The 16,751-nt window shown below is 33.3% G+C and overlaps 1 protein-coding gene across 4 annotated transcripts; it reads left to right on the top strand.

Annotated features, from left to right (window-relative positions):
* The first annotated feature begins 5,247 nt into the window (after nt 1-5,247).
* LOC146903148 (SET domain-containing protein) lies at nt 5,248-16,332 on the top strand. 4 transcript variants are annotated; one of them, XM_085731828.1, is made up of 12 exons: nt 5,248-5,350; nt 5,965-6,038; nt 6,939-7,067; nt 7,317-7,611; nt 7,738-7,856; nt 8,434-8,566; nt 10,912-10,988; nt 13,808-14,005; nt 14,504-14,693; nt 14,858-15,036; nt 15,371-15,471; nt 15,869-16,332. In XM_085731828.1, the coding sequence occupies exons 2-12, from the start codon at nt 5,967-5,969 to the stop codon at nt 16,017-16,019; spliced, it is 1,644 nt and encodes a 547-aa protein (XP_085587954.1). In that variant the 5' UTR covers nt 5,248-5,350; nt 5,965-5,966; the 3' UTR covers nt 16,020-16,332. The 4 variants fall into 4 exon arrangements, with proteins under 4 accessions (XP_085587954.1, XP_085587953.1, XP_085587956.1 ...); XM_085731827.1 differs by having other exon boundaries at nt 14,834-15,036; XM_085731830.1 differs by lacking the exon at nt 13,808-14,005.
* The last annotated feature ends 419 nt before the right edge of the window (nt 16,333-16,751 follow it).

Below are 16,751 nucleotides of genomic sequence, written 5' to 3'. Positions count from 1 at the left end.
GTTTAGGTTGGGGAGATATCAGAGATGGGGCCTAAATCTAATTGGGTTGGGAGCTGGAGTTGAGAGAGGTGGTGATTGAGTGTGTTTGTGTGTTTAGACTGCAACCAACGATTGGTATGGAAATTTTTTGCGACCGATGGCTGATGACGACTCTGAATTAACTTGTTTCAAGATATTTGAAATTGGACAACAAGCAACTGGGTTTGAAAAATTATAAGGATGGAGTACAACTGGTTGCAGGTCTGTAAATAAAACAGCATCTACTGCAAGTAAAGGTTAAAAATAGTGTACTCATTTTCTTTTTGTTCCATAGTGATAGTTGTGAACTTGTGATGCAATCGAAAGTACTAACTATTAGCAAACGTTAAACTTAGATTGAAAAGAAACAACTTTATAAACGACAAACCTGTTAAAATAGGGTTCTGTAGTCCATCATAAATTGAGAAAACGGGGTAATAGTCACTTTAGTCCCTGAATATGTAATGATTAGTCATTTTAGTCCTATATTGTATCAAAATTTCAAAATAGTCCCTGATTGTGCATTTCGTTAGTCAAAATAGTCATTGACACTAAAATAACCTCTCAATGTTCATAATAACTCTTTTCATATAGGGACTAAAATGACAATAAACATGTACTTATAAGGACTAATATGACATTAAGTAAGTATATTGAAGGACTAATCTGACAATATTAATGAAATATTTTAACATTAAGGACTATTTTGACTAACAAAATGCACAATCAGGGACTACTTTGAAGTTTTGATACATTGAAGGACTGTTTTGACTACTCATTACAACTTCAGGGACCAAAGTGACTATTACCCCTTAAGAAAACTCTCTAAATTATTGATTGAATAAAATATATGCCTCTTAGACTACAACTGTTAAACTTAAATAGGGGAATAAGAAACACTAATGGGTTAAAAATAACAAACTCAAACAAAATAACAGAAAATTACTAAAATTGGGGGTAAAATAAAATTTATAATAAATTACTAAGAAAAGCCTCCTGCATGCATCAAGTTGAATTAATAGATTTTTAGTTTTTTTAATTCAATTTTTATCAGACATATTTTTAGGGGTAATAGTCACTTTAGTCCCTGAATATGTAATGATTAGTCATTTTAGTCCTTCATTGTATCAAAATTTCAAAATAGTCCCTGATTGTGCATTCTGTTAGTCAAAATAGTCCTTGACACTAGAATAACCTCTCAATAATAACTCTTTTTATATAGGGACTAAAATGACAATAAACATGTACTTATAAGGACTAATATGACAATAAGTAAGTATATTGGAGGACTAATCTGACAATATTAAAGAAATATTTTAGGGTCTTGGGCACTAGTTAAGGAAACAAAAAAGGAAATATTTGCATTGAAAACATCATTCTTTACACTTTTTAAACTTTTACTACACAAGTTCCAAGATACTTATACTATATTTGGTTTCCTTAACCAGTGTCCGGGGGTAGTTAACATTTTCCAATATTTTAACATTAAGGACTTTTTTGACTAACAAAATGCACAATCAAGGACTACTTTGAAGTTTTGATACATTGAAGGACTATTTTGACTACTTATTACAATTTCAGGGACGAAAGTGACTATTACCCCATATTTTTATTTTATTGCTGATAGGGTTGTACAATATCATGTGCTATTGGATTTTGCAGGAATTATTCATATACCTGAGAAAATCATATCATGTGCTATTGGATTTTGGATATAATGACGTTCTTTAGAAAATGAGTGGAGGGTACTTAGCACTTTAATTATGTCACTCTTGGTGGAATTCATGCACTTTGTAAGTGTGGAGTTTTATTTTCAACTCCTTTAATTACTTAATTAGGTACTTAATCTATGTATGTGTTTGTGACTTGGCTTTGATGTTTTAGTACTTATCATTGCCACGTTAACAGAGGGCTAACAGAGGCATATAAAAATTGGGCCCCATGAAACCTAAGAATTGATTGGAGTTGGAAAGGAATGTGACCCCCACCACCCTAACCTCACATGTATACACATTTTTCAAATTATTTTTTCTCTGAATCATTTCTTTTCATTATCATTGTCCAAATCTTTTCTTACTGGACATAATATGGCTTGCTTGTCAGTTGATAAAAGATTGAGGAAGTAAGTTATTATTATTTGAGAGAATCTAGATGGTGGGATTCGTTGGCCACCTCTCCTTCTATCAGATTCGAAGCCATTTTTGGGAGCATAAACCTGGGAATTATTTTTTTGTCTAAATAAAAAGAAAGAAGCTAGGGAGAATTATTTTAATTTTAAGGCAAATTATAGTTTGGATTACCAAATACATTGCTCCAACTTACACCACTTCAATATAAGCCATTGATATATTATAAATTTATTCTAACGGTCCGGATCTTATGATGAAAAAGTTGTTATAAGGTGTTATTTTAGTGGTGTAAGTTAGAACATTCTATTTGGTAGTATAAACTAAATGACACCTAATAGGCGTGTCAAGTGTCTATACACTTCTTTCTTCTCTTTTTTTATTAAGTCATAATTTTGTAATGTGATGAATGATTGAAGTTGGATAGATGAGGTCAGTTGTTAACGAGGCATTCAAATAATCATAGAAGTGTTTGGACTGAGATCATGGAGTATGTTGTAAGTTCATTCTTTTGAATGTGCCCTTGTTTATTTTGTGCTTCAAAATAGATTAGAAGAAAAGATAATTTAGTTAGGCAAAATACTAATGAGTGCTTCGAAAACACTTTTTAAATACATTAATTTATAAGATTTTTAAAAGTTTGTATATTCAACGCATTAAAAATTATGATATTTAACTTTTTGAAAGAATAATTACTAATTTGAGGTCTTCAAAAGGTGTTTCAAAGATAATAGTTGACAAGACTCGATAAATAAATATATAATATGTGTATTAGTGAGTGCGTGTGTCTATATGTGTATGTGTGTGTGTTATATAATGCATGAAGAAACCATCGAAATTTAGCGGGGGTAAAGCCCAGAGAGCGCCAAACGTGGCTCTGCCACTGGATTGTAACCTAATATGACAAAATGATAAAAAAAAATCTTCGTAATACAAAACTTTATCAATACGGGAATCTCAACAAATTTATTAACGACGTGTGTTGGAAGACTTAGATAAATGTTTCCAATCTCTTTCACATGATGATACTTTCACAATTAAAAAATATCAATGGCAATAAAAAAAAAGGGCAACCCAGTGCACTAGAGCTCCCGCATATGCAAGGTCTGGGAAGGGGTCCCACCATTTGGTGTATTGTACGCAGCCTTACCCTGTTTTACACAAGAGGCTGTTTCCAGAACTTGAACTCGTGACCTTTCAGACACATGACAACAACTTTACCAGTTGCGACAAGGTTACCCCTCAAAAAATATTAATGGCAATGAATCTTTTTTTTTTTTTCGTTTTTTATAAAATCATTCTCTCAATTAAAATAGAACAATTATATCTTACTTTCTATTCTTTCCCTCCCATAAAACCATCCTCTCCCCTCCAAACTCCAAGACAAAATTAAGAGTTTCATTTTCTCATTGTCATATTAGTTGAATAACCCAATGTTGTGCTTACTGTATCAGTTGAAAGGCGATCAATGTGGTTTCAATTAGTGAAGAAACTGCAACAATTTTGGTTGTAGAAGGCGTTTCTTAAAATGTGTGTGGTTATCATGCATAAGCCATAACTTATGCACCATGCATAAGTCCTGCATAAGTCCAGCCCATTAAGACCTAGCCCAACAAAATTACTTTCTACACCCCAGAAAAAACCAAACGCGTAACAACAAAACAAAACAAGCTTCCATAAGTATGGAAGTTTCCATTGAGATTGGTTTCCAGCAAGAACAACATGAACAATATTTTTCAGCAATTCATTTTTTGAGCTTTCACTACAAACCCTAAATGTGTTTCAATCCTTTCTTTTTATTAGAAATTCAAAGACACTTTAATTTTAAATTGAAAGTAAAATTCTCAATTTTAAATTAGGTTTAAAATTAAATTCTTAATTAGCTAACCATATATTTCCACTATGTACTTGATTTTTTTAATCGTTATTGAGCAAAGATCATTGTCTGTCATGTGATTTCGACTTTCAAGGATAATCTTTCATCATTGAAAAAATTGATGAGCAACTGATAACGAAATATAGGATGCAATGATGTTCGTGTTAATTTTGTGCACAAGCCTTTCGTAACTTTTAGCATTTTCCTTATAAATTACTGAAACCATAAGTATGGTTTAATGATTTTGATAGTCATGTATGTGAAACCAAGATAATTATGTAATGGTTTTTAATGAAATTAATACTGTTAGATGGTTTTGAATAATGATTAAGATGTTATACACTGAAACTATTACTGAAACCATAATTATGGTTTAATGGTTTTGATAGTCTTTTATGATAAACCAAAATAATTGTCTAATGGTTTTGCTACGGGTATGATTTCTGTGAGTTGTACTTTGAAACCATTTTGCTGTGGAAATGGTTTCAGTGAGTTGTACTCCAAAACCATTTAACTGTGGAAATGGTTTTTGTATAAATCATATTCTACTTTCATTCGTATGTTAGGATATCAACGACAGCAAATGCATCAATAAAAGAACTCAAAACAAAGTTTGTTTAATGTTGATTGATTGAATCATCTCTCTCGTTAGTTTCACATTACAATAGAGTCTCATTTTTTGAGCAATGATATTCTAACAACCAAAAATCAACAACTTTTGTGACAACCACCAATTTTCAAAGGAAAAGTAGATAGTGACATGAAAACCAAAGCAATAGAGAGAGAGAGTAAAAAGATAATGTGAGTATGAGAGATAAAGTTGTCACATAGGTTGTCACAAAATGGTTGTTAGAATATCATTTCTCCATTTTTTTACCCTTCATTTTTTTACTTCAGGATACGTATATGTGAAGTATCTTATACGTATTTGTGTCTATATGCTGAGTATCTTATAAGTATTTGATAAAAATATAAAATATATATTTTAAATTAAAATAATTAATTCTGATACTTCGTGGGTACATATCAGCAGAGTATCGGTATCCGATAAGGGTACGTCTTCATTTTGAATCGTCCATAACCCATTGCATCAATAAACCGGAGAGAATAACTGAGAGAGTCAGAGCACACTGGACCTTCATGATGGCAACTGCATAACCGTTAGATCTTTAAAGCTCTTAACAAACTACAGCATATAACTCTCTTTTGCCGCTCAAACTCTTTCTTACTTCACTCACTGGCGGCTTCAGCTGAGAGCTTCTCTGAACTTTGCTCTATTCGAAGCATCTCTGAAGCAATCGCGACTTCTTCTAGAACCTACCGTGTTCTGGTACTTTCTTTTTCTTCAATTTTATTCTCATTTCGTCTTTGTTTTTGCTTGCTCTGAAAATCCAACCAATCCGAGAAAATGTGCAATCATTTTATTGTATGTTTCGAATTTCTAACGAGTAAAGCTGTTAACAACAATCGCCGATATTCAATTTGTACATCCTCGCATTTATGAATTTGAATTTGAAGATGATATTCAATTCTTTGTGATTGTGTTAATTACGTGCTAGAATGCCATTTCCTAGGGTTTGTACATGATATAATTATACAAATTACCAGAAATGCATCTTCATTTTTTGTTAAATTTCATTTTCTATTGCATTCATCTTAGAGTACAATTTTTAGCATGTATTGTTATAGGTTTATGGATAAAGTTTGGTTGAATTTAAAAGATATTAACGGAATAACTGATATTACTGATTTTGGAATTATTTGATTAAGATATGGTTTACCTCATATCTTGATATTACTGATTTTGTATTATAGCTGGTAATGATGAAGAAATCCTGCTTATGTTTTGATTTTGAATTATTATATTTATGGTTATATACTTATATACTTATATTATTGACTTATGATTATTGTCTTACTTAAAATTGTTGAATGCAATTGCAGCCATGGATAGTGACGAGGAGTGCTCAATTGTTCTTGAGTTATCTGAAAATGATCCTTTCTTTGATGAAAAGAAGGTAAATATAAGATAATTGAGTTTTTATAAATGTTGTTTGTAGTTATTTTGTTTTGTTTCTGATCTTTATAGTTTATAGCAAATTTGTGTTTGTTATAAAATTTCCTTAATCACTAAAAAATGATGCAAGTCTTCCATATGGTATGATTCAACAAAATATATGTTCATGATAAAAAGTTCTGTAAAGGAAAGTTCTATCGGACAGCAGTCAGACCGGCAATGTTGTATGGTACGGAGTGTTGGGCGGTTAAGAGCCAACACGAGAGTAAAGTAAGCGTAGCGGAGATGAGGATGTTGCGTTGGATGAGTGGTAAGACTAGACAGGATAGGATTAGGAATGACACCATTAGAGAGAGAGTGGGGGTAGCACCTATAGTAGAAAAGTTGGTAGAAAATAGGCTTAGATGGTTTGGACATGTAGAGAGAAGACCCGTAGATGCCGTTGTAAGAAGAGTAGATCAAATGGAGGAGAGTCAGGTTAAAAGAGGTAGAGGAAGACCTAAGAAAACCATTAGAGAAACCATTCGAAAAGATTTAGAGGTCAATGAGTTGGATCCAGATATGGTTTTTGATAGAACACTATGGCGTCATTTGATCCATGTAGCCGACCCCACTTAGTGGGATAAGGCTTGGTTGTTGTTGTTGTTGTTGTTGATAAAAAGTTCTGTAATTGTTTCAAATTTATGTATTTCAAATGTGAGAAAAATTAAGCGGCTAAGGGTAGCAAACTACTCCAACGTTATTCAAGGCAATATAATTTCACAATGACTAAGCTACGATAATATCTGTCTCTGGTTGGTTTTTCTCTCTTGGGGATTTCCTTAACTGCTTATGGTTTTATTGAACTAAGTCCAAAGCCATTTATACTGTAATGACTAATCTGGATTGTTTGTTTTATCAGAAATTACTACGATGTAAGGGGTTTGGTCCCAAGGAATGGATACATCTCAAGTGCTCCTCAGGACCTTCTTGGATGAATGATATCGTAAAGATCTTACTTCAGATTGCAAGAATCATACAGTTAAACGAGGTTACTTTCTTTTCTTCTCTCTGACTTTGACATACTCAGATACACAGTATCACGCTAAGGAGAAACTATAGTTAGGGAGTTCTGTTTGTCTTCTTTGGATTCCCCACACATCTTGTTAAAAAATTTTTTTTACTCTTCAAATAATATGCAATCAAGGTATTTAACAAGTAGAAAACTGAAATGCACTGCACTCTCTCTCTTGTTTGGGACATCAAGTACTCACGAATTAATTGATTTACTGAGCTTCAGCTGGAACTCTATTTTGCTGAAGACGATGCCTCGGTGGAGTTTTACAGCCCCAGGAATGAGTTGGAGGCTCTCAATTCAATTGTTTCGCTCACCGACAAATCACTTTCTAGTTGTCCACATTTCCATACAAACATCCTGCAAGGGTTACAACAAAAGATTTTTGATTTAATTTCTGATTTTGGGGACCAAAACAATATGAAGGGAGTACTTGAAAAGTACCACAGTTGTGAGAGAGAAGAACACCTGATTGAGTGGGGTAAAAGCCATGGTGTAAAGACAGGATTAAAGATAGCTTGTGAGTTTCATCGTAATTTTGTGTCTTTTCAATTGCTTTCTCATTTGAGAACAATTTCCTTTCCTTTGCACATGTATTATCTTTAAGATGTGTAATACAGATTTTTTCTCCTCTTAATCTACACAGATGTTGAAGGAGCAGGCCGGGGAATGATAGCAGGGAAAGATCTAAAAGTTGGAGATACTGCTATAGAGATTCCCGTGTCCATTATCATTTCTGAGGAGCTTGTGCTTGAAACTGATATGGTATGCGCCCTTATTAAAAAATGAGAAAGTATTTTATTTAAAATGGTGCTATATTGCTTCCGAGTTGAATTGAATATAAATTTTTTTTGTTACTGCACCTTACTTATCTTCTGTATTTCAAATATAAATGTCACATAGGATGCAAGTTATAATGTCCATCCTTACCGAATAGGAGCAACCACTCTTTCTTTGTTGGGACCTATGAAGCACGGACACGACACAGACACTGAACACGACACAGACACCCACACGCCGACACCGATAATAATTTAAGAAAATGAATTCAGTTATAATTATAGGTGTCGTGTCGGTGTCGGACACTGATGCGTATCCGACACCGGGACACACCTAATCCAAGGAGTGTCCGTGCTTCATAGGTTGGGACGAATTACAACATAATTGAATATTCACCCCTTACAACATAATTGAATTACAACATATACATCCTAAGCAACATTATTTCTTAAAATAAATTGAAAAGGACAACTATCATACGTTCACTCCACTGTGTTCTTAATAACTTTTTTTTAAAACGCATTGTGTCTTAATAACTGATAATTGTCCTTATCCAATTCAGTATCGTCTCTTGAAAGAGGTTGATGGCATATCATCTGAGACAATATTGCTGTTATGGAGTATGAAAGAGAAGTACAACTGTGATTCAAAATTCAAAATTTACTTTGACACACTTCCAGAAAAATTTAATACAGGTTAGCTTACTTTACGACATGCTTTATGCATATGCTGCACATACATAGATATAAGTTTTATACAAATCACTAATACTGCAAGTCACTGCGATGTGCAGCACAATCTTTATACTTGAAGAATTTATTTGGTGCTTCCTAGGCCTTTTTTTTAGTGTTATCCCTCCGGTTCTCAGGGGAAAAGGGCCTGGTAATCCGTAGTTTGGCCGGGAGGTAAGTAAAGCCTGGCCAAGAATTGTTCCACCCAGGAATCGAACTTAGGTTTGTCCTTGGTGGAGCTCATTAACCACTTGAAGCCAATTGCTTGGTTGTGCTTCATAGGGCTTTGAACATGCTAAAGTAACTCGAAATTATGTATCAACCAAAGAAAATACTAAATTAGCTCTAAATTCAAAGGACGACCTATTATATAGGTTCCTTGGGTAATTACTCTTTCTGTATCTCAAATTTCTCTATTATCTGTTTCGTCATCAACCATATGGAACTTAAGTAATAGCTTTGATGGAGCAAGATACCTTTATGACTCGGTGTCTCTTTTTTTCTTCATCTAACCCCCCCCTCTCTCTTAACTCTAGGCCTGTTACTTTTGTTCGTTTGATGATCTCTATGGTTAACATCTGCATGCCGACTTTCCCTCTCTAGAAAGCAGTGGGAATCATAGGCAATACTTCTTATTATTCATGTCCTTTTAATGGTTTATGAAAAATGGTTAATTTCGTATTTGTTTTCCTTGTTTTAATTGTTAGGGGAAAAACTTGGCAAATATGATAGTTGATTGAATTATAAGGGTAAATGGACTATAAACTCAATATTTTGGGGTTTTAAGTATCTGACTCGTTTCTACCTTCTTTCTAGTGGAAATACTAGAGGAATCATGGTGTAATAATGCTTTGGACCTCCTAAAATTGATCTGGTTGTTATGTGCCGGCATAGAGGCATAACCTATTTCATCTACTTTCTATTTATTTTAATCTAAAACACAAATCCACACCCGTAAATAATCAATGTCATTAATTCAAAATGTACCAATTTATGTTTAAATCAGTTGTATCAATCTACCACTTGTTGGTTTATTGAATTTAATATCTATAGGCCTATAACTTGGTCACTGACACTGATATATCCCATAACTTAGCTGTGTTGGAAATGGAAGAGAACTAATAGCTAGGTCCAACTTCAAGAAAACCAACCATTTGGATAATTTAATCCAGAAAGGAACTACAAGATCTATGTAAGTTCAGTGTAGGGAAGTTATTGTGAGAGGCGAGAGTTGCTGAACTGTTGAGTACAGAACTTTTTTTTTTTTGTGATGGAAGAGTTAGTGATGTTTCTATATAGTTGAAGCAAGAGTTACGCGTGAAGTACAATTTTATGCTTTGGTGTAGTTTTTTTTTCCCTTACACACCAGAGTGGTATGGCTCTACCGTTAAGCATGAGGAAGTGGAGACCATCATCATTGTCATTATTTGTTGGTTTCGGTTGAGGGATATCATTTTTGGGAAATTGCTTGCTTCCTGATATAGGAGGCTTGTGACATACACGCCTTGCTTGTTTCACTACACATGATGAAATATTTTTTGAGCTGCTAGTGATCCATACAAGTTTTACATGATGGGTTATACAATCACACATTATTGGCTTATTGCAAAAGAAACTTGACACACTTTGGATATTGTAACAAAAACAACTCGATTATCTCATGATTATTGAAATTCTTTCAATCCTAAGGGATCAGGATTAACATATCAAAAAAGGGGTTGTGGTTGTTTGATAAGGTAAGTTTTAACTATGGAAATTACAGAATTATATATGACATCTACAAAATGGAAGAACTACTGGAGAGATCTGATTGTTTGACATGTTCTTCCTCTTGATGTATTATTATACGGGTCATGCTAACAAGTGCTCCACTTGTCCACTTGTTAAGAAGATAAAAAAAAAAGAAATAATTGATGAGTTTAATGAAACAAAAGTCAATTTTTAAAGTTTCAATGTACTGAATGCGCAATTCCCAAGATAAAAGCTTCCTCATTAGACTTCTTAACAAGTGCCCTTGTTAGCATTTCCCTTTATTATAATTACAGTTATCAATAAGCTCATTTCTTACTGTTAAATGACATTAATGAACTATTTGTTCATTATCTCTTGGTCTGTTCTGAAATCTATGGTTGACTGTATTGCAATCATTGAGTGCACGAAATGATATATCAAGAGCAAGGTTAACTAGGTACCTAGGCTAAGGTAAACAGTAAAGGATATATCATATTTTTATGAAATCACTGTTCACTGTTACCTTTATTATATTTTCTTTCCCATGTTTTCAAATATCTTTGATATTTAATTTGCAGGATTGAGTTTTGGGATTGAAGCGATTACAATGCTAGATGGAACCTTGCTGTTTGAAGAGATAATGCAATCAAGACAGGTAAATTATGCCCAGGTTCTAACCTTCTATTGTTTTTACATTGAAGGTTCTGCCTTTCTTTGAGATGTCGTAAACCTATTAAACTTCACCAATTTGTTTATTCAGGATTTAGGTTATTGATCTTGTTAATTTTAAGTGGCAATGTGTAAGGAACCCGGGGAGATTGAAATGAATAGAAACAATGAAAAGAGAGATAGAGAACTATTGTATTTAATGCAATAGAAGTCTCTCTTCTAAGGATTTTCCCTTTACTCACGAGCTATTAAATGTGTACCTTCTATTCTTATTTTTCTATTTATACATGATATCCCTTCTAACTAACCATCTATTCTAAGTAATTCTAACTAATCTAATCCCCCTTTATTCTTTATCCTAACACAACGTACACCTGCCCCTGATAACTACGAATTGAAAATTTAAACAATACATGCACTAATGCATATGGCTTGTTTAAATGATGGTTCATTTAAGGGTCTTTCCTGCTGCTTGACTCTTTTTGCTGATACCGAAATCCATCATTTTCAAAATAATCTCCTAATGTCTTTACATCATTTGCTTGGGTGACTTGTCTCAAAGTCATTAATCTAAACTATTATGCAAATGTTAAATCTGCCAAGAAGCTTATTGTTCTTAGAAAAATTGATAAAGTGTAATGGATAACGTTAAATACATCCCTTCCCAAAAACATTCTTAAATTACAAATGTCCTCCTTTATTTTGAAAAATTACACTTTCCTTACTAGAGAGAGGATAATGTGTTACACTTATGTCTATTTTAGTATAAATGAATTTCGTAGCAGGAATGAGTAACCATGAACTAGCTTTCTAAAGACAATTTATTAGAAATCAAAATTAAAATTAAAATTAGAGTAGAAACTGCATTATTGAAGAAGCTAATGTATTACAGCAGATGACCCCACAACTCCCCAGGGAAATGCTCCTCAACACGACTAAGGGAAAGCAAAAACTGGAAAAATAATGCTCTCCACTTATCATTTCCCTGATAATGTTGATACATGTGGGTTCAATAATTTACACGGCTACCTCCCATTTTACCCTCTACCCGTGCCCTTTTCCTTAAATTTTTTTTTTCTATTGGTCTTCCAGACCCGAGGTCCACGGCTTAGTTAGAAGAGCTACCTATATCTCGCGCCTAACATGGTTATCTCTCTGTCTTAATTACTCAATGTCACCTGTTGCTAATTTTCTGTTCCTTCCTCAACTTTAGAAAGTGAAATAAAGTTTTGATCACCCTTGCTATCAGTTTTGGGTCTGTATCAAAAAATTTGCTCCACCTTCTAAAGTTCCAAAATAGATGAAGTTTAAAACTATAACTACTAATGATGCCGAGAGTTTCTAAAAGATAAAAGCTTCGTCGGAGAGGCTTATTCACATTAAAACAGAGCATATATTAATCCGTTAGGGAATGAGCATGTAATTTAGACTTCACCCAAGGAAAGGGGAATGTGATTTATCCTAATGGATAATATCTAGCAGCACTTGTGCTCCTATCTATTATTCTTTCATAAAACGTCGATCACTCAGAAATGACAATCATCTCATCTTTGTGCATGTTTATTACTGATTACTTGTACTTATTTATAGTGCTAAAGGCTGAAGAAAAGAGACATATTATAATATTATTACTATAGGAAAGATTGCAGGCAGTAGTAAAACTGGTGTTTAGAAGAAGCAGGAAACAAATGAATCCACCGTACCCAATCGAGCGTCGAGCAAAAGAATTAGGGTCAGCAATGGAGAAAGTCAAAAGGATTACCGTCTGGTTTCTCCTTTTGGTTTTGGATATCTAAGTACTTGGATATGTGTATCCGGCTAGAGCCTGATATGGATTGGATTATAAACATATTTACTTTTATCTGGTTAAAATGAACAACCCTAATTATTTTAAGGATTTGTCTAAGATGTGCAATATTGCACATGTTAAAAGAACTAAAAATAGCATTTTTTTTTATTATAAAACAACAGTCATTTATTAAAAAGTTATATAATTTAATATAAAATGCACAGGTTTTAATACAAACTTCTTATTTTAAACTTCTTAACATGTGCAAATTTTCACATGATAGAAAAACCCTTATTTTAAAGGATAATAGGATTTGAATCATTTTCCATTTTGAATGACACCACATCATGTGAAGACTTAAAAATGAAACAAGACACATGCTATTAAAAAATGGTAAGGTTAAAAATATATTCGACTTGCGAGTATGTGATGCCACGAGGACAGACCTATAGTGTGGTTCTAATTTTTTTCTCATGATTAATGCTTAGTTTGGTTCTTGATAATGGTATGTGATGCCAGTGATGGTGAAATTGACATATGATTAATTCTTATGTGCCTATGTGTGGGAGAAGTAAGCAACACAGGTGTTGGGTTTGGTTAAATTTTTACATGACAAATTAATAAAGTCAAAAAAATAACTTAGGTTGGATGTGGAGACATAATGATAAAAGTGTTTGTGTGCTGTTCTTTTCGATGCTTCACTGACATGTTTGATCATCTGCCATGTGGATGGAGAGAAGTACAGTACCTTCCTCTAGTAGGTAAATTTTGGAGCTTACTCAAATCCTTGGAGTTCTAACATTTCCACACAGCCAGTTTTAAATTTGGTTTTATCCTTAAATGTCTCTAAACCCATTCATGGAACTCGGTCCAAAGAGAAAAAAGTTGTTAGATTTAATATCCAATCCATAAATGGATAGAAGATGGATTTGGTATGGATTTTGGAAAACCTCTCCAGCCCCTTCCTGCATTTAATGAATGATGACGTTTATGTTGTTCTTTCTCTTTTGTGGCAGCACTTGCATGCTCAGTATGATGAGTTGGTTCCTGCTTTGTGCAATGGTTTTCCTGATATATTTCCTCCAGAGATTTACACTTGGGAGAATTTTTTATGGGCTTGTGAACTTTGGTATTCCAATAGCATGAAGATAATGTATTCAGATGGAAAACTGAGGACATGTTTGATACCTCTTGCTGGCTTTCTTAATCATTCAGTATTTAAATTTTCATTTTTGTATTGATATTGTTGTCTGTAATTTTTCTCTTCTTCCTCCGTCATTGGTTTTGAATGTCTAGGTAAAAGTGTTTTAGAATAGTTATTTATCACTTTCAATAAGGAAGCAAAAGATGATGGAATTTCAAAATAAAATGGCTGTTAATTACCTTTTCAAGAATAGCATATTCTTCTAGGACTGGGCTCCCATTATTTGTTTTGCTGCATATTTAGACTTTAGATCATTAATGCAAGTACCCATGATTGGTGAGATTTAAGTACCATTTGTTAATTTCTGTACTGGTGGGAGCTGTTCTGTGATATTAAGCGATTATGTTTTACAATTGTTTACTTGCTTGCGAATTGCCTGGATTATAAAATTTCAAGGCAATTTCTGTGGTTTATAATATTGCTGCCTGATAATTTGCACTGTAACCTGGCAATGTTTGAGACCTCAATATATTATTTTTCTTAATTCACTTTTGGTTTGTGACAACAGCTGTGCCCACATATTACACACTATGGCAAAGTAGATCCTTCAACAAATTCATTGAAATTTTGTCTATCAAGACCATGCCGATCTGGAGAAGAATGCTGCTTAAGCTATGGGAACTTCTCCAGCTCTCATTTTATTACATTTTATGGTTTCTTACCTCAAGGAGACAACCCGTATGATGTCATTCCTTTAGGTAATATTATTACCCTATTCCTTCTATCCATACGTATCTCAATTCTTATGTAACACCCCTTTCCAAATTTAATGGTTCTTTGTTGTAAGTTTGCTGAGCTGGTGCTGTCTGTCAATAGATATCCTAATTGTCATTTGCAGACATCGATAGTTCTTCATTTGCAGACATCGATAGTTCTGATGTTGATTCTATTGAGGATAAACCTGTGTCCAAATGGACGACTCACATGGTGCGTGGTACCTGGCTCTCCAACAATCACAGCATATTCTATTATGGTCTTCCCTCTCCATTATTGGATCATCTTCGGAGATCTCGAAGTCCTGTGATGCAAACAAAGTCTTTCGTACTGTTTTTTCTCCCTTGACTCTTAATTTGTTTTCAGACGTATTTCATGTATCATCCCGCATTCTGTTGTTATGAAATTTCCCTCAAGTTTTTTCTTTTATTTTGTTTTCAATCCGAAAGTTTTCTATGCATTGCATAGTTTAATTTGTTTGACCTTCTGCAGAGAAATAAAATATTAATTAAATCAAATTAAATGCTTACTTGAATGCATATTAGGCAAAATTCCTACTATAGTTTCAATGTTATTTTTTTCTACATAAAGTTAAAATATTACACAGTTCACCGAATTTTACAGCCGAATTTTTAATCTACCAAATATTTTTCGTCCACAGTTGCAAGGAAACTTGGAAAATGAGCTAGAAGTTCTTGGAGATCTCAAAGACATCTTTGACGACATGATGGACAGTATGGGTGAAGTCGATCTTGATAACAGGTGAAGGCCCTAGAGTTCATGCTTTAGTTTTAATTGAATTGATTTTGGAAGAATCGATGCTAAAATAAATGATTTTTAAAATAGTGGAGGTTAAAAGAATTAATTTAATATTTGATACTGTTTGGATAAACACTTTTGAGGTCTAAAAATGAAAAATTGGGTCTAGAAGAATCAATTCTACTCACATAAAAGGTAAAAATTTACTTCTCTTAAAATCAATTCTAGTCACATATCCACCAAATATCCAAGCAACCAAGTTACTGCAGCAATTGATTTTAGTAGACTCTAATGGAACTCTAACTCAGCGTTTAGCTGTTACCGAAACAGGCTATTAGTTGGTCCTTTACTGAAACAAATCATGTATCTTCTGTTGACATGATTTCTTTTTGCTTCTCAGAGAAAGCTACACCTGGGATGAAAAATTGGCTGTGGATTGTAAAAATCTACAAAGACGAATAGCCCATTCTGTTTCAACTTCTTGCTGTACTGGGATCAACATGTTGAAGAATGAACTGCACAAGTGTTTGGCTGAGGACATTGTAGGTTAATCGATCCACGCGGTAGATTTAATTTGGACCTTAGTTTAGATTTTGACATATTGATGGTAAAAATCAGAATAATGTTTTGCCGTCATTGCTATATGAGCTTAGCTGCCTCGACCATATGGTACAGCGAAGCTTAGAGTTTTTTCTTTAGGTTAAAAAATGTTTGGTTCCAGAATTTATTTTTTTTCCCCGGTAAGAAACAGTTGCTTGCTGTAGCTATTGACGCCACAAATTCTTTTGAAGTCTAGATTAGTACGTGTAAACATACTACCATCTAAAATGCTTACGATTCGCCTAGCGAAAAGCATGTTCATTACATTATCTTTGAAATGCATGGTCACGAGTGTCCTAATATGGCTCTGTTTGGTAAAAATAGTGGATAGCTGATAAGCTATTTGATAGCTGATAACTTATAGCTTATAGCTGATAGCTTCTAGCTGATGGCTGATGACTGATAGCTTATAAGCTAATTAAAATGTTTGGTAAAATCAGCGGTTAAACTAGCTGATAAATGTAAAATGACATAAAAGGACAATTTTAATTCATAATAAAATGTGTATTAATTAATATATAAGATATTTAATAATTTAAATTAATCAATTTAATATATATTTTACATATTAATAAATTAATATTTTATTTTTTGGTCAAAATACTTAATTACTTTTTATTTTAAAAACAAAACAAAAAAATAACGAAAACATAAGTTCAAATACAGAAATATTAAAAGAAGAA

Source organism: Medicago sativa, chromosome 8 (genome assembly GCF_051527215.1).
Source record: "Medicago sativa cultivar Bolivia chromosome 8, Bolivia_mono, whole genome shotgun sequence".
Taxonomy (NCBI): Eukaryota; Viridiplantae; Streptophyta; class Magnoliopsida; order Fabales; family Fabaceae; genus Medicago; species Medicago sativa.
The sequence above is the reverse complement of the archived record's forward strand: the minus strand, read 5'-3'. Positions and strand labels throughout refer to the sequence as shown.